The 27,435-nt window shown below is 36.6% G+C and overlaps 2 protein-coding genes across 7 annotated transcripts in view; both read left to right on the plus strand.

Annotated features, from left to right (window-relative positions):
• The window catches only part of Acer3 (alkaline ceramidase 3), a 168,606-nt gene that overhangs the window by 11,797 nt on the left and 129,374 nt on the right, over positions 1 to 27,435 (plus strand). The window lies entirely within an intron of this gene.
• LOC147828060 (solute carrier family 25 member 36-like) overlaps positions 1 to 27,435 on the plus strand; it is a 48,056-nt gene that overhangs the window by 10,531 nt on the left and 10,090 nt on the right. The window contains exon 2 of the mRNA XM_087211996.1: positions 1 to 27,435. This exon is cut by the window's right edge and continues 10,090 nt beyond it. Coding sequence (XP_087068122.1) covers positions 1 to 551 — 551 coding nt within the window. The 3' untranslated portion in view covers positions 552 to 27,435.

Consider the following 27,435-nt stretch of genomic DNA (forward strand, 5'->3'; position numbering starts at 1 on the left):
GTTTTACTGCAGTCACTGCAACCAATCCCATTTGGCTTATAAAGACTCGGTTACAGCTTGATGCAAGGAACCGTGGGGAAAAGCAAATGGGTGCTTTTGAATGTATCTGTAAAGTGTATCAAACAGATGGACTTAAAGGATTTTACAGGGGCATGTCTGCTTCCTATGCTGGCATATCAGAGACTGTTATCCATTTTGTTATTTATGAAAATATAAAGCAAAACCTACTGGAATGTAAGACTGCTTCTATGATAGAAAATGGTGAAGAGTCTGTAAAAGAAGCATCAGATTTTGTGGGAATGATGCTTGCTGCTGCCACCTCAAAAACTTGTGCCACAACTATAGCATATCCACATGAAGTTGTAAGAACAAGACTACGTGAAGAAGGAACAAAATATAGATCCTTTTTTCAGACACCGTCTTTGGTGGTTCAAGAAGAAGGTTACGGATCCCTCTACTGTGGTCTAACAACTCATTTGGTGAGACAGATTCCAAACACAGCCATTATGATGGCCACCTATGAATTAGTGGTCTACCTCCTCAATGGATAGCAGCACAGGCTGCCACACTGCAAGAGGGAAGACCAAAAGATTATAGTGGATCATGGAATATTGGAGTCAGCATGGTGGACAGAAAGAATAGTAGTTTGGGAATATGTACCATAATATGCCCAAGTGGAAGTTTGGTGAAGATAGCTATACCACATTACTTAGTTTTTCAGTAATGTGGAAAAACCTTAGCCACCTCTAAAGGAAATGCCTTTGGAAACACTCCTTTGTCAAAATTGCCATTTCTCTACCGTATCCACCAGATACAGTTGTGTTTTATTGACCTATAACATTGAGAGTATAGTGTTTATTCCAAGAGTATTTTTCAAGTCTTCTAAACAAAGCCATCCTTAAATATGTACTGTACTGTAGATAACATAAATATCTAACTTCTGACTTTTAATTCCTGTAATACTGTAAGATAACAATAATTGGTAGATACTCAGTATTCCCATTTTGCTGAGATGACTTGGCACAATATTTTAATTATTTGGCACCAGTAATCACTTTTTGACAACCAAGGAGCTGTAGTCTAAATATCTTGTGTATTAAAATGTTTGAGTCTCTTCAGCTAACAGGTGCTTGATGTTTAGCATAATGTAGACTTCAAATTGTTACCATATAAAACTCACATAATACTTTGTAGATTAAAAAATTAACCAGTAAATTATTGATTCTTGACCATTTCAGTGACTTGAATGTGCTTAAGGAACATGAATGAATGCATTTGTCTTTTCAGTAATTTACTAGTTTTGAACATTAATTATCATCTATCATACCTAGGTATCATTTACTTAAATTAGAAAAACTTATTGCTTCTCTTTACTTCACATTATGAATTTGGGGCTGAATTTATTTCTAGGTCAGTATAGATTACACTTATTTGGTAGAGAAAATGGTAATTTTCAGTTTGACCCTTAAAATTTTTTTGAAGGTGATACTAATATCTGGGACAAAATAAATAGTATAGAAGAGGGGCTTTCTGCTGTCTGATTCAGCAGGCAGTGTTTTTAATTGACTTTTGTAAATGAACAAGGTGATTTTAATAAATTTATTCTGACCTAGTTTCCTTGAATGGTATATCATAGATTCAGGTTCATTTGGGTTAAATGTGCTAATAGGATATAGTTTTTAAATTTTGCTGTTGAGTCATCTATACCTTTTAATACTTTAAATGTATCATATGTATGACCCTTATAAAGATGTTTGCTGTAATACTGTTAGACTTTGCCTATGGATATTGCTCTCCCGGTGTATGACACTTCTACAATTAAACTCCAGTGTGTTATTCATGTCAGTATACCTTAACTTCATATTTTGTACAATGGCTTTATCTTAAGACTGACTTTTTGTGAATGCACTTTGTGGCCTTTTTTGGGGGTAAGAGAGTTAGGAGAGAATTTCATGTTAAGACTTTAAAAATATATATTGGTCATGTATTAGGCAGAAACAGTATGTTCATACATTTTTCAGGGTTCTGGTTATGTTTTTTTTTTTTTGAAGATCTTAAAACGTGTTAAGTATTCTGTGTACACTGTAGTGCCACACATTATGGAAAAGCAGCAAGTCATTGCAAGCTTTTTTTGCTGACATCAATGAACATAGTACCCTCTTAAATTACCCCACCTTGATTTCCGTGTAATCAACAAAACTGAATGTTTTTGAGGTGCTCAGTTGGAATTTAAAATATTCCAATCTCTTGGAGACCAAAGGCAAATTTAGTCATTACCTTTGGAATTATTAATATCTTTTATGATAAATTTCAGCTTTGAATTTATTGTGAGAGCATACCAAAAAAAAATCCCCCCCCCCAAAACGAGTTTCTAACTTCAGTCTGTAGAGAAGTCTGTAATGTTTGTCTTTTCAGGTGCCATTTATACTGCCTAATACAGTGCCATTTGCCTTGTGATGATCCATAAGTATTAGTTGTGTTGAATGTAGGACACTCCTCTCCCTAGTCTTACTCATCTCAGTGCAAGTAGAGCTTACATTGACCTTTAGTGCATTGTATTCAGCTTTTTTTTAAGTACAGTGGATCCTCCAGTTACAACCAGGCTGACGTATGAACAACTTGGGTTATCACCAGAATTTTAGTTTTAACTTATGACCAAAGTCTTGAGTTATGACCCAATTGCTGCCGCTTGTGCTTTCAGAGGTCTCAGATACTGATTTAACCCCTAAAGAGTTCTTTTTTCTGTGGGGTTAATTGAGAAATCCTGGGCCAGTGTCTCTCTAAGGACACTGAGATCTGCCTGTATACAGGAGAGAAAATTTGTAGCCTGTATAGAGGAGCCCAAGCCTTCATTGACCAACTTGAGTTACAGTTAGCCCTCAGGAACGAATTGATTTCATAAGTCAAGAGCCCACTGTGTTATGTATGTACTGGAAGGAAAAGAGATTTTAGAGTTTTAGATTTTATTTGTGCGGCAACTGGAAAGGAGCAGTGAAGTCTTTACTGGTTTTTTTCCTCCTGAAAACAATCTGCCATAGTTTACAAATGACAGACAGTTCAAAAAAGAAAACTATGTATAAAGGTTATATATAGTTTGTCTCTTAAATATTTCTTTGAAGATTTAAAAATTGATTGTTTTTAGGAAGAAATACATACTCAAAAGTTATTGGACTTGGTTTTAAAACTATGGGTTGTATTCATTTGTTTGCTGTCAGATAACTTTAAAAATTTCTGATACAGAGGTAGTCAACACTCCAGATTGGTATGTATTTTTATTACAGAGTTTTCTTAGAAAATTGAACTGAAAACACTCAGCTTCAAGCAGTAGATACTGAAAGTACACCCTCATAGAACACCCTCCTAGCTAGAACTCTTCTGACCATAACTCCTAGAAATGGTTCCACATCCTGAGGGTTTGCCAACCCTGTGACAGTGCTTTTAATTCCAAAGGAAAGAACTACCACTAAACCTCTGGCCAGGATTCCCCTGTGTAACTTTGTAGAACCAACCTTACTAGGTGAGGCCCAGATAGATTTGTAACTCTGAAAAACCATGATAGAGCCTTTTGTCTCCTAAAACCTAATACCCACTGGATATTAGGAAGAGCAAAGTTTGGGTTGTTCAAAATAATGAATGAGGACCGGGGATTTAGCTCAGTGGTGCCACACCTGCCTCACAAGCACAAAGTCCTGAGTTTAATCCCTGGTTCAAAAAAATAATAATGAATGTTTACTCTTTTACCAGAGTATAAACATTTGGCACTCTTAAATATGTTTTTAGTTACAAAGTATTGGTTTGAATTTGAAGGAGTTAAGTGCTAGAAATCAATCTGTCCCTTCCTCTTCTAGAATTCTTTCTGCCTGTCTTTTGTTGTTTACATGCGCATCTACCCAAACTTAGCATTATAGGGACCTCTTTGGGGCTGATAAATAACAGCTTTTTCTCCCATAGTATTGATCATGACTTTAACATTCCTAAGAATATACATATTTCTGAATGATTTAAATTGAAAGAAATTTTAATATATAAAATACAATGTGCTTTCTGTCCGTTCAAATCTCTTCTCCATCATTTGTTTATATTTCCCATTAAATCTGTACACTGATTTTTTTTTTTGCTACTCTTAAAAACTAAAAATTCTAGCTCTGTTTTTATGTTAAACCTTTTGAATGTGTACCCCAATGTATGTGAACAATTATGACACATAAGTCATAGCTAAATAGTGAACTTCAAAGAGTTGATAACTTTTGCCCATGTACATGGCTATAAATTGTGTGCATTTATTCTGTATTTATGTTAGCTAGCTGAATTTAACTTGAATTGTTAAAATTCAAAAAATTAAAATAAGCTTATGAAAAAAAATCTTGATTTTGCTATAAAAACTTTTTATGATTTTCAGTCATTAATTCACTTATACAAAGATAGATCTAGATAATGTTCCTAAAATGAAAAAAGGTTTCTAGGCTATCTTACCTGCTGTTACAAATTTTCCTTTTTTAAAAAGCCAACATGACGGCAGCCTGGCTTTGTAATGTGACATCCTCTTGCTTTACTAAAGTTGATTTAGATAGTTTACCATTCCCAAGCTGTCTTGTTGTGTATATGCTAATTTTCCAAAATTAGAAAAAATCTAAAACCTGAAACACTTATGGTATAAAGGATATGTGTAACAGTTAAGATGGATTGTCAGTCAACTTGATTGGCTTGTGAGCTGCTTAGAGGATTTATAAAACACATCTGGATGGGTCTGTATAGGTCTCAGAGGCATGACCTTGGGTACTATATCTGGTCCTTTAACCCCTTCCTCTCTGGTGCTCTTTCCTTTTTCTCTGCTTCCCGGCCCCTGTGAAGTAAGCCACTTTGCTCCAGCATGATGTTCTTGTCCTAGAGCCAGCCAACCATGGACGAAAACTCTTAAAACTGTGAGCCAAATTAAACCTTTCCTCCTTTTAAGTTGCGGGTGTCAGGTATTTTGTATGAGTGACAAAAAAGCTGACTTAATAAAATCCTGAGCCTGTATAATCTTGAGATTTTTGACCCATTATTTCTTTTTTTTTTCTTGTATATCCTTTTATTGGTACATTTTAGGTGTACAGTATAATGACATTCATCATTGGAGATATGCACCTTTAAATACTCTCTTGGTTCTTATTTTTCCCCCTTCCCCTGCCCTCCCTTCAACCCCTCCATCCCTCCCTATTTACAAAGACTTTGTTTCCATTTCTTCATTTTCTCATATTAATTCCATTCCCTTCTTTCCTTTCCCCTACTCCTCCCACTCCCCCCTCCCCTTTGCCTCTTTTCTTCCTATTTCACATTACCTGTTATACTTTTTAGTCCTTATTTACACTTTCAGTTTCTCACACTAGAGAAACTATTTGGTATTTATACATGTGTGTCCTGTTTATTTCACTTAAGAGTATTGCCTCAATGTGCATCCATTTAGCAATAAATGTCTCTAATTTCTCATTTTTGATGGCTGAGTAGTACTCCATTTTATTAAAAAAACTATGTTTTCTTGATCCAGTCTCCAGTTGATGGGCATTTGGGCTGTTTCCAAGTTTTAGCTACTACAAACTGTGCTGCTATGAACATGGGTGCACATATATCACTGTGGTATGATTCTTTTAATTCTTTGGGGAAGATACCCAGCAGGGGAATAGCTGGTTGACCCATTATTTCTATGAAATGTTAGCACTTTTCTCTGGCATTACCCTAAGTTCTGAAGTCTACTTTCTCTGATGTTAATGTAGCCATCCAGCTTTCTTGTAATTTTTATTTGCCTTCTGTCTTATCAAAGGCAACTCTAACCTGCCTCTTTAACGTACATTTTTCTTAAAATATATAGTTGACTTTTGTCTAGTCTGACAATGTCTACTTCTCAGCATATATTGTCCATTTGTTGTTAGCATAATTATCAATATTATCTATTTTATAATTATCCATTAGGTTACCATATTGTTTAAAAAATAATTTTTCCATTTGTTCTTTGTTCCCCCTTCTTTTCCTGCCTTTTAAATTAATTCAGGAGTACTGTATGTGACCATCGTCTTATTTAGTAGCTTCTCTGCTACATCTCTTTTACTACTTTGGAGGTTGCTGTGGAGTGTACAGTATACATTTTAAGCTTAAAATCTGTCTTGAAATAATCATCATAACATTAGAACCTGAAATAGTGTAACTGAACTTGTTTGGCAATACAGTTTTCCTCGTGATAAATTTTAAAAGCTTACTTTGTCTGAAAAGTCTGTGATATTACTTTCCCTGCTTATATGCTGTGTCAGCTACACTTGGCCCAAGATTAAAAGTTGTGAAAATGGAAACTCAACTTTGTACAACTTTTCTTTGAGGTGTACTGCTCCTTAGTTTGTCGGTTTCTGTTTTACTCTCCAGTGTTTCCAGACAACCTTTTTTTGTACATTTTACCTCTTTCTTCTTTTTTATTCTTTTTTCTTTTCTTTCTTTTTTTTTTGAGAGGGAGTTGGTAGGACCTTATTTTGTCATTACTGAAAACAGAAATGTATTTTGTCCTTTTTAATATGTCACATTCCCTTGCAGCCCATTATACTGATGTTTTCTTTTACATTTTTTATCATAGTTATAATAAGTGATATAAAATCTTTGTAATTTCATCATCTTTCATTTCTGCATATTTCTGTGGACTGATTTTCTTCCTTCAAACTTGTTTAGTAATTTCTGTTTAGATACCAAACATTATAATGCTGAGTGACTGTATAATTTTTATCTTCTTTTAAGGAATATTGGACTTGTTCTAGCCAGCCCTCAAATTTCTGACTAGCTGATCCTTTCAAGCCTTGTTTTAAAGCATATTTTGGATGTGGGTCAGTTGTCTTTACTTTTTTGTTAGTTTTGCTTCTTTGCTAAAACATGACCTCTCTGGAATCTCTACTGAATGTTCTAGGTGTTCCACATGCTCTGTTTTGTCTGGCCACAACTTGAAGGTCTCTAGGCCAGTGTGCTATGGTGGTTGTTCAGTTTAGTTGTTCAGCTCTGGAGTAGTTATTTTTCCCACTAATTATTATTTTTTATTCTGTGCTAAGCATGCACTCTATCCCTGATCTATATCCCCAGCCCTTCTCCATTTTTTTTTCTTAGCCTAGTGGAGTCTCTGTGTATGTGCAATTTAATATTCAGCAATAGATTCAAAATGATCCCTTACAGATTTTTTGAGCTCTTTCTCTGTATAACTACCACCTTTGGTATTTTGTTCTATAAATTGCCACTGTTTCAGTTTTCTAAAGTCTCTGTCTCTTCAACCTAGTGAGACCACTGTCCTATGCTTGTATTCTTTTTCCTTTTACCAAGCTTTGGAAAGTGCCTCCTCCAGAAAGCTGAGGTGATAATAGAGTTTATTTTATACATTTCCCTTTTGCTCATGGTTACATTTCTGTAGTACTTATATGTTGAATATCTGTAATGAGGTTTTCATAAATTTTGTCCTCTTTTCTACTTGTTCCCAGCAGAAGGAGTGCCCAGTTGCAGTTACCCTATCATGGCTAGAAGTAAAAGTCCTGCTAATCATATCTATTTAGTTTTAGGTCTGTTCTTCTTAGTTTTAATCTCTATTGGATCAAGCCAGTTGTGTTATGAAAGTTTTCTATAATCCTGCTGATTAGGGGAGGAGGAGTGTGAGAAAGTTGCTTCATTTGTTATACATTAAGATGGGCATTTAAAATCTTACACCATGTTGGTGGATTTGTTTATTTTCCCATAGTCTATTAGTTTTTGCTTTTACTATTTGGAACCTATAAAATTAAGTGCAAATATGATTAGGATTTTTATATTTTCATGATAAATTGGATATTTAACCCCCCACCCCCCCACCCCCCCCCGCCCAGAGTCTTGTACTAGGGATTAAACCCAGGATCCTCACAATGAGTTACATCCTCAGTCATTTTTTTAATTTTTATTTTTGTGACATGGTCTCAGTGAGTCACTAAGTTGCCCCAGCTGGGCTTGAATTCACAGTCCTCCTGCCTCAGCCTCCCAAAGTGTTGAAATTGCAGACATGTGCCACATTCCCAGGCCCCAGCCCTTTTTATTTTTTTTATTTTTTGAGACAGGATCTCGCTAAGTTGCCCAGGCTGGCCCTGAACTTGTGATCCTTCTGCCTCCCGAGTAGCTGGGATTACAGACAAGTGCCATTGTGCCTGTTAACAGTATCCTCTGAAAGAACTGATGGATCACAGAAGGAAATCAAAGAAGAAAATTTAAAATTCCTGGAAGTTAATGACAATGGCAGTATAACTGGAAACCTTTGGGACACTATGAAAGCAGTTCTAAGAGGACAGTTCATCACAATCAGTGCTCACATTAGGAAAACAGAGTAAGGCCCAAATAGATAACCTTATGAAAAATTTTCAGATACTCAAGAAACAACAACAAACCAGCCCCAAACTGAAAATAAGGAGGGAAATTATAAAATTAAGAGTAAGAAATCAATGAAATTGAGACTAAAAAATCAGTGAATCAAAGAACTGGTTCTTTAAAACAGATAAGCCCCTAGCCAGATTTTCCAAGAGAACATGAGAAAAGACATCAGTGCAATTAGAAATGAAAATGATGAAATCACAACAGACATTTTAGAAGTCTAGAAGATAGTAACTACTTCAAAAAATTATATTCCAACAAGTTAGCAAATTTTGAGGAAATGGATAGATTCCTGGACACATACAAACTTCCAAAATTAACCCAAGAAGACAATAACAAGCAATGAAATTGACACAGTAATAATGAATATAAGAAACCCTCCTTGGCAGGTTCCAAACTGCTCAGTGCTACAATGCAAGGTTAAAAGAAAAACTCAAAGACAGAATTAAAGAGACAGAAATGGGGAGCCAGGATGGCCAACGCTCATGCAAGCAAGGATGAACAAGCAAAGGTCCTGAACACTCAAAGCTGTCGATATTTATTGGTGACATCATAGTTAGATTGAGGTAAAGGGGCTATGTGAGAGGAGGTGGAATTGCTATGGATAAGTTACTGATGCAGGTAAGGCTTGTAAAGGAAAAGACAAAGCATTCTTGAATTAGAAACAGAATAGACAAAATATAGGTTGTGGTTAATAATTAACCTTGTCTTTTTAGTAAAGAAGGTTTTAACTCTGGGAACAGAATTTGAATAAGAGTCTCTCCGACCTTGGCATGTAGGCTTCTGCCAGACTCACTTCCCAAAACAAGTCAATTGTGGGGTTAACTCTTTATAGCCTGCACTGCTCACAGCCTACTTTGGGCATAATCAATAGGGTAGTCCCCTACATCTGCCAACTAAAAAAAGCCCAGTACCTGATGGGTTCACAGCTGAATTCTACAAAACCTTTAAGGATGTTATATCGCCAAAATTCCTTAAGCTCATCAAAGAAATTGAAAAGGATAGAGTGCTCCTAAAGTCATTTATGGAAGCCAGTATCACCCTGATCCCAAAACCAAATAAAGACCCAACTAAAAAGGAAAACTATAGGCCAGTCTCCTTAATGAACATAGATGCAAAAATCCTTAACAAGATTATTATCAAGTAGAATGAAGCACATTAGCAAAAAGATCATACATCATGATCAAGTAGGTTTCATGCCAGAGATGCAAGGATGGTTCAACATACGTAAGTCAATAAATGTGATACCTCACATAAACAGAAGCAAGGTCAAAAACCATATGATCATATCAGTAGATGCAGAAAAGGCTTTCAACAAAATCCAACATCCTTCATGATAAAAACCCTGAAGAAAACAGGTGTAGAAGAACCATACCTGATTATGATAAAAGCTATATATGACAAACTAATAGCCAGAATCCTACTAAAAGGGAAAAAACTAAAAGCATTCCCCCTAAAATCAGCAACAAGACATGGATGTTCACTCTCACCTCTTCTATTCAACATAGTACTTGAAACATGAGCCAGAACAATTAGGCAAGAGAAAGGAAAGGATACATATACATATAGGAAGGGAAAAACTCAAATTATCATTATTTGCAGATGACACGATACTGTACATAGAAGACCCAAAGAACTTCACCAAAAAACTAGAATTGATACAAGATCAACACACAGAAATCATTAGTATTTGTGTAGGATGGGATGAGAAGGAAGTTATGAAAATAATACCATTCGCAGTAGCTTCAACAAACATGAAATACCTAGGAATTAACCTAACCAAGGAAGTGAAAGAGCTCTTCAAAGAAAACTACAGTACACTGAAAAGGGAGATTGAAGAGTACATAAGAAAATAGAAAGATCCCCCCTGCTCCTGGATAGTCACAACCAATATTGTCAAAATGGCCATACTCCCTAAACTTATATAGATTCAATGCAGTTCCAATCAAAATATCAACAGCATACTTTACAGATCTAGAAAAAACAATCCTAAAATTCATATGAAACAAGAAGAGACCCATAATAGCAAAAGAAATTTTGGGCAACAAGAATAAGCAGGAGACATAGAAATACCTAACTTAAAGCTATACTGCAAAGCAATAATGATAAAAACAGCATAGTACTAGAACAAAAACAGATACTGGACCAATGGAACAGAATTGATACAAAAACTTCCCCAACACATTCAGCTATTTGATATTCAACCAAAGGGCCAAAAGCATATATTGGATTACAGGTAGCCTATTCAACAACTGGTGCTGGAAAATCAGTTATCTGTGTGCTGAAGATTGAAACTGGACTCTTATCTCACCATATACAAAATTAAAATAGATTAAATATTTAAACATTAAACCTATTGGAAGATAAAACAGGTAAAACACTTGAAGACATGGGTGTAGAAAAGGATTTTCTAAACAGAACTTCAGTTACAGAAAAATTAATGGCAAAAATCAACAAGTGGGATTAGACTAAAAACCTACACCAAAAAAAAAAAAAATCAGAGTGAAGAGGCAATCTACAGAATGGGAATAAATTTGCCAACTACTTCTCAGACAGAGGATTAATACTTAGAATATACAAAGAACTCAAAAGAATCAAACTCCCTAAAATTGGAGACAATCCCAGCACCCAGGAAGAGGCTCCCTGACTGCCATTCCACTGTTCCTAGGGCAGAGGAGGTGAGCCAATCCCAGTGCCCAGGAAGAGGCTCCCCAGCTGCCATTCCACTGCTCTCAGGGCAGAGGAGGTGAGCTGCGCAGGCACCAGCAGCACCCCCGCCCCCCACCCACATGAAAATGAAAAGACACGTAAACAAGCCTCAAAAACAGACTTCCAGATCACCTACAGCAACCCCAAAGGGAAATGAGATGGAACAATCTGATACTCAACCACCTGGACTCCCTGAACTGGCAACAAAACAGGATCTGGAAAAAATGAAATCAGAAATAATTTCTCAGATAACAGCAAAGATTGTGCCCATAGTGCAAGACATGATTAATAAATCTAGAGCAGACACAGATAAAAAAAAATAGAGGAGCTGAGGAACATGATGGAATCCCAACATAGGAAACAAATGGAATCCATAAAACAGATACAAACAGATTTCTAGGAGATTAAGAACTCCATTGAAAGTCTACGCAGAAGAATGAACCAATGTGAGGACAGAATTTCAGATATAGAAGATAAGATTGCAATTAGTGACCAGGAAAATAAAACTTGCTTTAAAATTGTAAGGGACCATGAGAAAGCAATCCAGCAGCTGCTAGACGATGCAAAGAAGAATAACATAAGACTGATTGGAGTCAATGAAGAAACAAGAGAGAGTGCAGATGACATAAAAAAACTGTTCACAGAAGTGATGGCAGAAAACTTCCCAAGCAGGGGAAAAGAACCTGACGTACAGATAAGTGAGGCATATAGGACTCCAACTAGCCTTGATCAAAAAAAGTCTACACATAGGCATATAATTGTTAAGATTCCAGAAACCTAACAGAAGAACAAAATTCTACAAGCAGTTAGAGAAAAGAAACATATCACATACAAAGGAAAGCCCATCAGAATCACAGCAGACTTCTCAGTACAAACCCTCAAGGCAAGAAGAACTTGGAGTGATGTATTTCAAGCCCTAAAGGAAAACAGCCTCCAACCCAGATTGATGTACCCTGCAAAACTATCTTTCAAAATGGATGGAGAAATAAGATACTTTCATGACAAAGAGCACCTTAGGAACTTCATGAATACCAAACCAGCACTCCAAAAAATTTTAGACAGTATCCTAGGAAAAGACAATGAGGATCACAACCCCAGGAAGCCCAGCAGAATGAATTCGTTGGGCGTGACAAATTAAAAGCAAGGAGGGGTAATCCAACAAAAAGAAAAAGTCATGACAAGGCTTTTAAAACTTTTAACTTCATCTCCCTAATGAGTGTGTGACTCAATCTTGTTATTATACTGATTAGTATTTTTCTGATTCTAGCGTTGCACACCTTTCCTTGTGCTGTACTGGCTATTTATCATCTTCTTGTGTCTGCTTTTTAATTGGGTTGTCTACTAATGAGGTGTAAGAGTTCTTTATATATTCTGGTCATAGGTTATATGCGTTGTGAATATGATCTGTTTAAGAACTACTTTTCATTTTAACGATGTCATTTAAGTTCTAAATTTTGATTGAATCTCATTTATCAATTTTTTCCTTTTTCACATCATGTTTTTTGTATCCTAGGAAGTTCTTGCCTACCCTAAATTCATAAACATTTTCCCTTATAATTTCTTCTTAAAGTTTTATAGTTTTAGTCTTTCATATTTATGTTCATAGATCCTTTCAAGTTACTTTTATGTATGGAAATAAAGGGTTGAGATTAATTTTTTATATATGGATACCAGGTGTTCTAGTGCCATTTGCTGAATCCTCTGCTCTTGAATTGAGTTTATATTCTATAAAATGTTAATATTAAATAATCTTTCAAAACTCACTGGACCATATATGTGTGGTTCTATTTCTAGATTCTCTGTTTTATTCCAATGATCTCTATGTCTTTCCTTACACCAACACTGCCTTGATTACTATACCTTTAGAGGAAGTCTTAAAATTAAGTACTAAATGCCTTCCAACACTTTTCTTTTTGTTTTTTCTTTTTCTTTTTACTTTTCTAGGTCCTCTGTACTCCTACATAACTTTTAAAATTCAATATCCAGTTCTTCATTTATAGCAAGTATACATAGACCTGAATTTTTATATATACTTTGTATTTTCTAATCCTGCTAGCTTCAGATTAAAGTTCTAGGGGCTCCTAGAGATTTCTTAGTATTTTTTCTGTAGACGATCATTTCATGTATATATAAAGATTTTGCTTCTACCATGCCAATCCTATCCTAATTGTGTCATTTTATTGCCAGACTATTTTGGTTTAGGCCTATGTTTCAAAGTTTAATGGACAGATAAAGAGTAAGCATATCTGCCCTTGTTCCCCACCTTAGGGAGAAAGTATTGTATCTTCTCCATTCATATAAGGCATTTTTACTGAAAGTGTGGAGTACATGTCTTTGATCTGTTGAGAAGGTTCTGTTCTACTTCTAGTCTCCTGATAGCTTTTACCATGAACAGCTGTGGAATTTAGTCCAATACTTTTTCTCCAACTAGTGACATGATCATATGGCTCTTTCCTTCTCTGTTAAAACGATGACTTCTGGAGGGTGGATCTTGCAATGCTGAACCAATACTCCTATCCCTATAATAAAACCACTTTCTACATCCTGCCCGATCTGACTTCTAATAGTTTGTTTTGTTAAACAAATTTCTATCTATGTTCATACTTTTTTCTTCTATTATCTTTATCCAGTTTTAGGATTAGCACAATGTTGATTTCCTAAAATGTGGGGAGAAGTGTTCCTTTTTTTTTCTGCTTTAATTGTTTGATATAATTTATCAATTAAAATGTATATGAGCCTGCTGTTGTCATATAGGTAGGTTTTCAAGCTAGGAATATACTTTCTTTAATAGCTGCTATTCAAATTTTATATTTCCTCCAGAGTCAGTCTCATTAATTTGTCTTCCAAGGTACTTCTTAGAAGTTGTCAAATTTATTTCAAAAAAGATTTTTGTAATATGATTTCTATATCCTTTTAAATTCTGTAAAATCTGTGGTAATGTCTCCTAGATCTTGGTATTATAATTTTTAAAATGTATAATTGATATTGTGTAATAGGAAGTAAAGGTCTAAAGGAGCTGGGGAAGTGGGAGGGGTAGGGGAAAGGAAAGAAGGGAAAAGAAAAAATATGAGAAAAGGAAAAAAATGGAAAGAAAGTTTTTGCAAATATTGAAGGGTGGAGGGGGTGACGGGAGGGCAGGGGAAGGGGAAAACAATAAGGACAAAGATACTCATTTAGTGGTACAAGATCCCAATGAAGTTCGTAACTATTTCATACCTAAAATGTACCAATAAACTTAATGGGAAAAAAATTAAAAGTTTAGTGTTAATGGAATGAGTAGACTAGAAGGCAAGTAGTTAGAATAGGTGGTCAGTGTCTGTGTTAGTCTCTACACCATGGTAAAGAGTTTGGCGGGGATTTTTTGTTTTTGTTTTTGTTTTTGAATTGAAAGCTTTTGGAGAGTTTTAGCTAGAGGAGTAAATCTTTTTATACTTGGTTCAAAGCAAGTTATATATAAATATTAAGAAAAATATCATGCTACCATTATCTGATTAAAAAGGAGGATGCTGCTGGTTGTGATGTATGTCTATAAGCAGAGTACTCTGGGAGGACAAATGAGGAGGATAGCAAGTTTCAGTCCAGCCTGGACAACTTGGCAACTTAGTGTGAGACCTTGTCTCAAAATAAAAAATTTTAAAAGGCTGGAGATATAACTCAGTGTAAAGTCCCTGAGTTCAGTCTTCAGTACTACAAAAAAAAAAAAAAAAAGGAGAGAGAGAAAAGAAAAAAAGGAGGGTGGAGGCAGGTCTGTGCACACCCTTCCGAGGTCCCGAGTCCTGCGGAAGATGCCGAATTACTCCGCTGCAGACTGGCAGGTCTGCCCACGCCCTACCGAGGTCTCGAGTGGCACAGAACACACCAAATCAGCCCACTGCAGACAGGCAGGTCTGTGCATGCCCTACCAAGGTCCCAAGTCCCACGGAAGACACTGAATCACCCCGCTGCAGACAGGCAGCCACCTGGTTCCACACTACAAAGACACAGAGGACACCAGACCACCAGACCAAGGTACTGAGTCCCGCTGCCCCCGGCCCAAAGGTAGGGGCTTCTGAGCCACCGTCCCACTACTCCTGGTCCAGAGGAAGGGGCTTCCCGGTCACGATCCCTCCCGCTGCTCCCAGCCCACAGGAAAGGGCTTTTGGGCCACCTTCTGTCCCGCTGCTCCTGGCCCAGAGAAAGGGGCTTCCGGGCCACCATCCCTCCCACTGCTCCTGGCCTAGAGGTAGGGGCTTCTGAGCTGCCATCCCACTGCTCCTGGTCCAGAGGAAGGGACTTCCCGGCCAACATCCCTCCTGCCGCTCCCAGCCCACAGGAAAGGGCTTTTGGGCCACCATCCCTACTGCTCCTCCCGGCCCCTGTTCCACCTCTCCCAGCTCAGAGGAGGTAATCTGTGCAGGCGCTAACAGCCCCCCACCCCAGTCAAAATGAGAAAACACATAAACAAGTCTCAAACCCAGACTTCCAGATCACCTACAGCAACCCCAAAGGGAAATGAGATGGAACACTCTGATACTCAACCACCTGGACCCACTGAACTGGCAACAAAAGGGGATCTGGAAAAAATGAAATCAGAAATAATTTCTCAGATAACAGGAGAAATTGTGCCCCTAGTGCAAGACATGATTAATAAATCTAGAGAGGAGCTCAGGAACATGATGGAATCCCAACATAAGAAACAAATGGAATCCATAAAACAGATGCAAATAGATTTTCAGGAGATGAAAAACTCCATTGAAAGTCTACACAGCAGAATGAGCCAATGTGAGGACAGAATTTCAGATATAGAAGATAAGATTGCAATTAGTGACCAGGAACAGAAAAATTGCTTCAAAATTATAAGGGAACATGAGAAATCAATCCAGCAGCTGCTAGATGATGCAAAGAAGAATAACATAAGACTGATTGGGCTCAATGAAGAAACAGGAGAGAGTGCAGATGACATAAAAAAGCTCTTCACAGAAATAATGGCAGAAAACTTCCCAAGCAGGGGAAAAGAGCTTGACATACAGATAAGTGAGGCATATAGGACTCCAAATAGCCTTGATCAAAAAAAATTTACATATAGGCATATAATTGTTAAGATTCCAGAAACTCAACAGAACAAAGTTCTCCAAGCAGTCAGAGAAAAGAAACAAATCACATACAAAGGAAAGCCCATCAGAATCACAGCAGACTTCTCAACACAAACCATCAAGGCAAGAAGAGCTTGGAGTGACATATTCCAAGCCCTAAAAGAAAACAGCCTCCAACCCAGATTGATGTACCCTACAAAACTATCTTTCAAATTTGATGGAGAAATAAGATACTTTCATGACAAAGAGCACCTTAGGAACTTCATGAATACCAAACCAGCACTCCAAAGAATTTTACACAATATCCTAGGAACAGACATTGAGGATCACAACCCCAGGAAGCAAAGCAGAATGAACCCATCTGGCATGACAAGAAATTAAATGTAAAGGGGGAGAACCCAACAAAAAGAAAAAGTCATGGCAATGACAAGTCAGTACATTTCAGTTATAACCATCAATGTGAATGGTCTCAATTCACCAATCAAAAGAAATAGACTGGCAGAATGGGTCAAGAAGCAAAATCCAACAATATGCTGCATACAAGAAACACACTTAATTCAAAAAGAAACTCATAGACTGAAAGTTAAAGGGTAGAAAACAATACTCCATGCAACAGGAACCCAAAAAAAAGCAGGAGTAGCTATCCTCTTTGCAGATCAAGTAGATTTCAAACCAACACTGATTAAGAGAGATGAAGAAGGACACTACATCCTTGTAAAGGAAAGAATCCAAGAGGAAGAGATGACAATCATAAATATCTATGCACCAAACACTAGTGCACCCAATTACATAAAACAAATACAAACATGAAAAGTCATATATGCACTAATACAATTGTAGTGGGGACCTCAACACTCCACTGTCACAAATAGATAGATCAACTAGACTAAAAATAAGTAATGAAATATTAGAACTCAATTGAACTCTTGAACAAATGAACTTAACAGATGTTTACAGAGCCTTCCACCCCACAAAATCAGAATACACATTCTTCTCAGCTGCACATGGGTCATTCTCAAAAATAGACCACATACTCACACATAGAACATGTTTAAGTAAGTGCAAAGAAATTGAAGTTATCCCCTGTATATTATCAGCCCATAGTGTGATGAAATTGGAGATCCATAGAAAAAGAAACTCAAAAAATTTCATAAACACGTAGAAATTGAACAACACACTTCTGAATAACCAATGGGTCACAGAGGAAATTAAAGAAGAAATCAGACAGTTCCTTCCATTAAATGACAATGACAATACAACATATCGGAATCTATGGGACACAGTGAAAGCAGTCTTAGGAGGGAAATTCATAGCAGTGAATATGCATATTAGGAAAACAGAACGAGCTCAGTTAAACAACCTGTTGCTGAACCTCAAGCTTCTAGAAAAAGAAGCACAGGACAACCCCAGAGCTCATACAAGGGAGGAAATTATAAAGATCAGAGGAGAAATCAATGCAATGGAGGCTAAGAGAACGATACAAAAAATCAATGAAGCCAAGAGTTGGTTCTTCCAAAGAATCAACAAAATTGACAAACCTTTAGCCAACCTTGTCAGAAAAAGGAAAGAAAAGGCCCAAATCCATGCAATTAGGAATGAAAAGGGTGAAATGACAACAGACCCAGCAGAAATTCAGAGGATCATCAATACCTACTTCCAGAACCTATACGCCAATAAGATGGACAACACAGAAGAAATGGACAGATTCCTAGATACATATGAATTACCAAAGTTGAACAAAGAAGACCTAAAAATTCTGAACAACCTAATATCAACCAATGAAATTGAAAACGTAATTAAAAACTTATCAACTAAGTAAAGCCTGGGCCCTGATGACTTCACTGCTGAATTCTACAAGACATTTAGAGAGGAACTGCTGCCACTACTGTTTAAACTCTTCAATGAAATTGAAAGGGAAGCAATAATCCTGAATTCATTCCTGGAAGCAAGCATCACCTTGATCCCCAAAGCAGAGAAAGACCCAACTGAAAAAGAGAACTATAGGCCAATCTCACTAATGAACATAGATGCAGAAATCCTTAATAAGATACTGGCAAACAGAATGCAGAAGATCATCAAGAAGATCATATACCCTGATCAAGTGGGATTCATCCCAGGGATGCAGGGATGGTTCAATACATGAAAATCAATCAATGTAATACACTATATCAATAGAGCCAAGGACAAAAACCATATGATTATCTCCGTAGACGCAGCAAAAGCATTTGACACAATCCAACATGCATTTATGATAAAAACCCTACAAAAAATTGGAATAGATGGTCTCTACCTCAAACTGATAGAAGCCATCTATGAAAAACCAACAGCCAATATCATACTAAATGGTCAAAAACTGAAATCCTTCACACTAAAATCTGGAACAAGACAAGGATGTCCACTATCACCACTCTTGTTCAATATAGTTCTGGAAACATTAGGCATGGCAATTAGACAAGAGAAAGAAACAAAAGGAATAAAGATAGATAATAAAGAAGTCAAATTGTCATTATTTGCAGATGACATGATACTGTATATAGAAGACCCCAAGAACTCCACCAAAAGTCTAGACTTAATAACCAAATTCAGTCAAGTAGCTGGTTACAAGGCCAACACACAAAAATCAGTAGCTTTCCTCTACACCAATGACAGACTCACTGAGAGAGAAATAGGGCAAATAATTCCTTTCACAATAGCATCCAAAAAACTGAAGTACCTAGGAATCATCCTAACAAAAGAAATCAAAGACCTCTTCTCTGAAAACTATGGCACTCTGAAAAGAGAGATTGAAGATGGTATCAGAAAATGGACAGACATCCCCTGCTCCTGGGTAGGAAGGATTAATATAGTGAAAATGGCCATACTTCCAAAACTGCTATATAGATTTAATGCAATTCCAATTGAGATCCCAGCAGCATACTTCATAGACCTTGAGAAAATCCAAAAATTCCTTTGGAACAAGAAGAGACCCAAAATAGCAAAAGCATTTCTAGGTAACAGAGACATGGCGGGGGGTATCACAATCCCCAACCTGCAACTATATTACAAAGCTACTGTGATTAAAAACAGCATGGTACTGGCAAAGAAACAGACTTGAGGCCCAGTGGAACAGATTAGAAGATGGAGAAACAACGCCAGACACACTCAGCCATCTCATCTTATATAAAGGAGCCAAACACCCTCACTGGAGGAAAGATAGCCTCTTTAATAAGTGGTGCTGGAAAAATTGGGCTTCAACTTGCCAAAGATTAGAACTAGACCTATATCTCTCACCATGCACTAAACTAAAATCAAAGTGGATTAAAGATCTAAATATTAAAATAGAAACTCTGAACCAGTTGGAACAGAGGTTAGGTAGAACCCTTGAAGACATTGGTGTAGGAAAAGATTTTATGAACAAAACCTCAGTTGCCCATGAACTAGCACAAACAATCAACAAATGGGATCTCTTCTTATTATAAAGCTTCTGCACAGCAAGAGAAACCAGCAGCAGTGTGAAGAGACAACCCACAATGTGGGAAAAAATCTTCACCTGCTCTTCCTCAGACAAAGTTCTACTATCTCGAATCTATAAAGAATTTAAAAAGATCAGACCTCCCAAATTTAAAGACCCAATCCAAAAATGGGCATCTGAAATGAACAGACATTTCTCACACAAAGAAGTAGAAATAGCAAATAAATACATGAAAAAATGTTCAATGTCACTGGTCATTCGAGAGATGCAAATGAAAACAACACTGAGATTCCACTTCACTCCAGAAAGATTGGCTGCTATCATAAAATCAACCAATAACAAATGCTGGCAGGGCTGTGGGGAAAGAGGAACCCTGCTCCACTGCTGGTGGGAGTGTAGACTGGTGCAAGCACTGTGGAAATCAGTATGGAGATACCTCAAAGAACTAGGACTGGAAGTCCCATTTGACCCCGCTATTCCACTGCTGGGGATCTTCCCCAAAGAATTAAAAGAATCATACCACAATGATATATGTGCACCCATGTTCATAGCAGCACAGTTTGTGATAGCTAAAACTTGGAAACAGCCCAAATGCCCATCACCTGGAAACTGGATAATGAAGATGTGGTTTTTTAATAAAATGGAGTACTACTCAGCCATAAAGAACGAAAAACTAGAGACATTTATAGCTAAATGGATGCATATTGAGGCCATACTCTTAAGTGAAATAAATAAGACAGCATGTGTAAAAACTGAATAGTTTCTCTAGTGTGAGAAACTGAAAGTGTAAATAAGGATGAAAATGATTCAAATGAATAATTGATAATTTGAAATAGGAAGAAAAGGTCCAAAAGAGTATTGGAAGTGGGACGGGAAGAAGAAGGGAAAGAAGAGAAAGGAAAAATTATGAGAAAAGGAAAAAATGGAAACAAAGTCTATGTAAATAGGGAAGGGGGGTTGAAGGGAGGACAGGGAATGGGGAAAAAATAAGAACCAAGATACATCAGGTACAAGCACCCAATGATAAATGTAAATGTATTGTATACCTAAAATGTACCAATAAAAGAATTTAAGCAAAAAAATAAAGTAAATTCATATGCCTTGCATTGCATGGATCAGAGAAACCATTTTCATAAAGCAAATCTAAGTAACTAATATATTATGGCTTTCAGTATTTTACCTACCATAGATAATATGTGCTCTTGTCACAGAATCAGATTTTGTCTTGTTGTAGAATTAAAATTTATTTTAGTAAAAAGAATAGGAATGATTTTAGGATACTAATGGGCATAAAAACTTTAGATTAAACCATTTCAAGGGAAGGATATCTATTTAGTACCTTTAAAGGTGAAAGATGGCTGGGCATGGTGGTAAACACATGTAATCCTGTGTATCTAGGCATCACCATAGCTAATTGAAGCTGCTTTATATGCTAATTACTTTAGGTAACATTTAAAGAGGATTTGGGGATTGTCTGCCATTTTGCTAAATAGCTCATTGTGGGAGGATTCTGGGGACTGGTTCCATGGTCTTCACACTTAGATACATCTGCAGCCCTTTTTAAAATTTTTATTTTGAAAAAAAAATTTTTTAAATTTTGAAACAGGGCCTGTCTAATCCTGCCTCAGCCTCCCAGAGTAGTGGGATTATAGGAATGTGCCACCACAGCCAGCTTCTTTATTTTCTTTTAGCCAAGGATCTATAACTACTACAAACACTGTTTACTATAAATGAATATTTATATTTATAGATGTGTGAGATCAGAATGTCAGCTAGTCAGTATCAGCACACATGGAATATGGAGTTAAGAGGTAGAATATATGAACACTTTCACAGTCTTCCCCTTAATTTTTTTCCTAATGCGACTTCTCAATTTTCCAAACACTTGCACTTTATACAATTGTCCTATTTTATTTTCTCAAACACACAACACAGCTTCATTGTTTCATGTTTTTGCATACATTATTCTTTTTGTCTGGAATGTCCTACTTTATCTCTCCTACTTTGTTAATTTAGCTTTTTTTCTTCTAAAATCACTTTTTCTCTTTATTTTCTTTCATTATATTTTTTTCTCTTCTAGAGGTTTTGTTTCTCTTTTAAATCTTCTTGGCCATTTGTGATAATTTTTTCTGGTTTTTGTTGTTTCTAACATTTATTTTTTAAACATTTCAAAAACTAATATTTTGTAGCCAGTAGTTTCAGTATGTTTGCCTCTTTGCCTGTCTGATTCTCTCCTTATTGTTTTACTGATTCTTGCTTATGGCTCCATTTTTCCTCATGTGTTCTTGTGTAGACTCTTAAAAGCAGGGACCCTGTGGTCTCTTGTTTTTTGCTGTATCCCAGGGCTTGCTACAGTGTTTAGTACATGAGCCTTTCATTTAAATGAATGAATAATGTATCCTTACTTTTCGGGTGGTATTGTAATTATTTATATAAATACATATTTCTTTGTATTGTTCAGCTTTCCTGTCACTGGGACAAAATACCTGATAGCTACAACTTAAAAGAGGACAGGTTTATTTGGTTCATGGTTTCAGATAATTCAGTCTGTGGCCAGCTGGATCAAGGCAAAAATGTTATGGCAGAAGCATGAGTGGAACAAAGCTGCTTAGTTTTTATTATAATAATTAACATTCTTCTCTTGTTCCTGATTTTAGAGGGAAAGCTTTTGGGTTTTTCCCATTTAATATGTTAGCCATTGGCTGATCCTTCCATACTTACTTTTTTCAGGGTTTTTTTTTTTATCATGAAGGGGTGTTGGATTTTATCAATCTTTTATCAAAGCTTTTTCTGCATCTATTGATATGATCATGTGATTTTTGTCCTTCTGTTTATGTGGTGCATTACATTTATTGATTTGTATATGTTGAACCATCCTTGCATCCTTAAAATGAAAACTATTTGGTCATGATATATGTTCTTTTAGATGATGTATTGCATTCTGTTTGCAAATATCTTATTGAGGATTTTGGATCTGTTTATTTTGAGGATTTGCCTGTAGTTTTCTCTTTTAGTTGGATCTTTTGTTTGGGGATCAGAGTGATGCTGCTTTCCAGAAATGAGTTGGAAGCACTCCTTACCTTTCAACTTCCTTGAAGAGGTTGAGAAATACTGGTGTTGAGAAATATTGGTCCTTAAAGATTTTGTAGAATTTAATAGTGAATCTATCAGGTCCTGGGCTTTTTTCAGTTGGTAGGTTTCTTTTATTACTGCCTCAGTTGTATTACTTGTTATTGGATTATTCAATATTTTTATTTCTTCTTGGTTGGTTGGTTGGTTGGTTTATTGGTACCAAGGGTTGAACTCAAGACCTTGAGCTTGCAAGGCAGGTGCAGCTCCACTGAGCTAAATCCCCAGCCTTTCTTGGTTTATTTTTGGTAATTTGTTTGAGTATAGGAATCTTTCCATTTCTTCAAGATTTTCTAATTTCTTTGAATACAATTTTTCATAGTAGTTACTGTCTTCTGGATTTTGATGGTGGTGTGGTTTTACCTTGTTTATTTCTAATTGGATTGATGTGAGTCTTTTCTGTATTCTGAGAAGCTTGGCTAAGAGTTTATCTATTTTGTTTATTCTTTCAAAGAACCAACTATTTGATCAACCAATTTATTGATTCCTTGTATTGGTTTTTTTTTTAGTCTCAATTTCATTAATTTCTGTTCTGATCTTTATGATTTATTCCTTAATTTTGTTCTGGGCTTGGATTGTTGTTTCTCAGGTATCTTGAAATTCCTCACTAGGTTATTTATTTGAGCTCACTCTGTTTTTCTAATGTGAACATTGATTCCAATTAACTTCCTTCTTAGGACTGCTTTTATTGTGTCCCATTGTGTGCTGTACTGGCATTGTCATTTGCTTTCAGAAATTGTTGAATTTTTTCCTTGATTTCTTCTGTGACCCATTGAGTGTTCAGAAGCATGTTACTAAATTTCCAGGTGTTTGTACATTTTCTGTAGTTTCTTCTTAGGTTGATTTTTAGTTTTATTGCACAATGCCTGACAGAAAACATGAGATGACTTAGATTCTTTTACCTTTATTTATGCAGGCTCTGTATACTAGTGTGTGATCTATTTTGGAGAAAGTTCTGTGTGCTGCAAAGAACAATGTGTACTGTGCCATAGTGAGGTAGAACACTCTGTAGATATCTGCTAAGTCCATATGTTCAAGGGTATCGTTCAGCTCTGATATTTCCTTATTTTTTGTTTAGTTGATCTCTTTGCGAAAGTGGGGTATTGAGATCACCCACAATACTTGTTAGTGTTTATTTGATCCTTAATGTCCAGCAGTATTTGTTTTATGAAGATAGATGCTCCATTTTATGGATATATATATTTAGAAATTTATTTCTTCTTGTTGGATTATGCCCTTAACTAGTATCTAATGACTTTCTTTGTCTCTTCTGCTAAATTTTAGCTTGAAGTTTACTTTGAGAGTAAAATGCTACCCCTGCTTGTTTTCAGGGTTCTGGTCCATGAAATATTGTTTTCTTTTGATTTTTAGTCTATGAATCTCTTTTTTGATTAGATGAGTTTCTTGAATGCAACAGATTGTTAGATTCTGTTTTTTGATCTAGTCTACCAATCTGTGTCTTTTAAATGGAGTTGAGGCCATTAACATTGAAAGAGATGATTCCATAAACTCACCAAATTTCTTTAATTCTTCTTTAATAAATTTGTAGAGCTCTGCTACCTGGTATTTGCTTTCTTCTCCATTGGTGCTCCCTGAATCTGCCTTGGGAGACCATTTGTGGTCTTCTGTTGCCTTGTTTTCCCAGGTTCCTGTGTATATGTATAGCTGGGTCCTCACAACCCTTGTTTTCTCTTGTTTTGGTACTGAGATTTGAGGTCAAGTGGATTAAGAGAGCTTATAATTGATATGAAGATCTTTTTAGTAAGATACTGCCTTCCCATGTTTTGTTTTCAGCTTTATTTCTCTAGAGATAGTATTTACCCCTTCAGCTATTTAATTTAAGTGATTTGGAGTCTGTCCCTGTGGGTTTGTTGTTGTTGTTATTGTTGTTGTTTTGGTACCGGGGATCGAACTGGGGTCCATGTGCTTGTGAGCCAGGCGCCGGAATCACTGAGCTAAATCCCCAGCCCCTGTCCCTGTGTTTGGAGGAAAGAATTTCTTCTGTTTAAAACAGCATCAACAGATATGATTATATATCGTTTACATGTGATTGATTTTGCATTTACATTTTCACCCTTTATCAATATTCTTTGCAGCCTATAATAATTATTAACAGTTATTATACAATATAGAAGTTGAGGGGAGAGATCGAGGGATGGGTGAAAGAGGAGGGTAAGTCTGTAGAGAGGATGAGGTAGATGGGGGGATAGTACTTGAAAAAAAGTTAGATATGGGGTCAGATTTTGTTGGAAGACTTTTAGTTGGGTTGAAGAATTAGTGTTCCAGCCTGAGTGATCACACAATTCCCTTCTTGCCTTGGTTGCAGTCTGATTGCAGGCAGCTACATCCAGAGCACTTTCCCTTGCACTCAACCCCCACCCCCCAAAGGAATTCTCTCAGCCAACTTGCAGGCAGAATCTGACACTGTCCCTGGCAGATGTGATCTGCAGGTGGATTTACTTAGAGGCAAGGGACCACAAAGTCGGAGGCACTCTTACACTCTGGCAGGAATCCTCAGGAATCTGTAAATGCATTCATGCTCCAGCAGGGGATTTACAGAAGACCAAACAGCTGGCATAGAACTCTGGGAATTGGCAATTCACCAATTCACTCTCAGGCAGGTGTCTGTAGAGTCCACGGAAGGAAGTGTGTACTGGTGGTAATCTGTCAGCTCTGTTGGCCAGTTATCATCTCTCAGCCTAGGGTGGGAGTCATTCCCTTGCCCTCAGTGAGGGCTAGTGAGGATGCTTTTGCCTGCAGCATTCCCCATTGTTTGGAGAAGAGGTGATGGGGCAAAGGAGTTACTAAACGCAGTCTGACCAGGAGTCCAACTTCTGCAGCACTGCAGCACTCTTGTTCATTCCCTCCCCCAGGCTATTTGGAATTCTCTCATAATGGCTGCTCTCTGGAGGTCCAGAGGCTGGAGCCTTGTGGACTAGCTGTAGTGGCTCCACTTCATCTCTTCATTGATCTACATATATTGTCTTTCCAGTAAATTTTCTAATTCAAGATGTAAGATCCTCCTTTACTATAAGGTGCCTGTGGCTTCAGTGAATCCTGTCTGAGCACCTCTGACTGGACTTCTCCTCTGGTCAACCATGTTCAATCTCAGGCTTAGCTTTTTTAATCTTCCTTGTTTTCTTTTTGTACTCTTGATTATAGCCATTCTGACTGAGGTGAGATGTCGTTCCAATTTGTATTTCTCTAATGGCTAAAGACGTTGTATATTTTTTCATATACTTATTGGCCATTTGTACATCTTTTTTGGAGAAATATCTATTCAATTCATTTATTGATTGGTCTTCTTGATTTTTTTGTATTATTTATTGAGTTCTTTATTGTAGATATTAAACCTCTGTTAAAAGAATAGCTGGCAAAGATTTCCTCCCATTCTGTAGGCTATCTGTATTCTGTTAGTTGTTTCCCTTAATGTGCAGGACCTTTTATTTATTTTTAATGTTTTTTATTTTTATTAGTCCATGTTTGCAATACATAATGATTACATCCGTTATAGGGAATTGGTACACGTATGTAACAAATCTTAATTCTTTTTACTTTTCTCCACCCCCCAAGTTTTTCCCTCCATCTCTATATCCCTTTCCCATCTGCAGAAATCTATCTTTGTGTTTCCTCTTATGTATCTTTTATTTTACTCTTTATTTATCCTTTAGGTTTTTCATATAAAAGAAACCATGCAATGTTTAAGCTTGTGTGTCTTATTTCACTTAACATTGTGTTCTTAAGATGCATCCATTTTCATATAAATGACTCAGATTTATCCTTCTTTATGGCAAAGTAGTACACTCTTATGTATAAATACATTTTCTTTATTGATCTATTGAATAACATCTAGGCAACTCCAAGATTTAGCTATTATTAGTTATGCTGCTATAAACATGGGTATGCCATGTATCACTGTAATATCATGGACTTTTAACTGTTTTAGGAAGATACCTAGAAGAATAGCTGAGTCGATTAGAATTTCTATTTGTAGTTATTTGAGGAATCTCCAAACTGATTTCTGCAGTGATTGTAGTAGTTTACATTCACACCAACAATGTAGAAGAGTTCCTTTTTCCCAACAACTTAAACGGTTTTTGTTGTTTTTTGAGTTCTTGATGATAGCCATTCTTTCTGGAGTAAGATGGAATCTTAGTGTTGTTTTGATATGGATTTCTCTAATGACCAGAGATGTTGAACATTTTTTCATGCATTTATTAGCCATTTGTATTTCTCAAAACGGTCTTTTTCAGATGTCCCCCACAACCCCATCCCTCCTTTTTATTTTGGGGACACAATCTCACTGTGTACTTCAGGCTAACTTTCAACTCATGACTATCCTCCTATCTCTGCCTCCAAAGTGCTAGTATTACAGGCTTGCACCACTACACCTGGTTAAATTGCCCATTTTTTGATTAGGTCTTTTATTTTGTGGGGTCTAATTTTTTTTAGCTCTTTACATATTCTAGATATTAGTCCTCTAAGGCCAGCCAAAAGCTTTTCCCATTCTGTTGGTTGTCCCTTTAGTCTATTAATTGTTTCCTTTGCTGTGTAGAAGCATTTTAATTTGATATAGTTCCATTTGATGTCATTTCTTATACAACTGGGGTTCTGTTCAGAGTGCCTATGTTCTGTGCCTATGTCTTCAAGAGTTATACCTATTTTATCTTCCAGCAGCTTCAG

This window comes from Heterocephalus glaber, unplaced genomic scaffold (genome assembly GCF_053883595.1).
Source record: "Heterocephalus glaber isolate CG9 unplaced genomic scaffold, H.glaber_assembly_v1.0 deba00001428, whole genome shotgun sequence".
NCBI classification, from domain to species: domain Eukaryota; kingdom Metazoa; phylum Chordata; class Mammalia; order Rodentia; family Bathyergidae; genus Heterocephalus; species Heterocephalus glaber.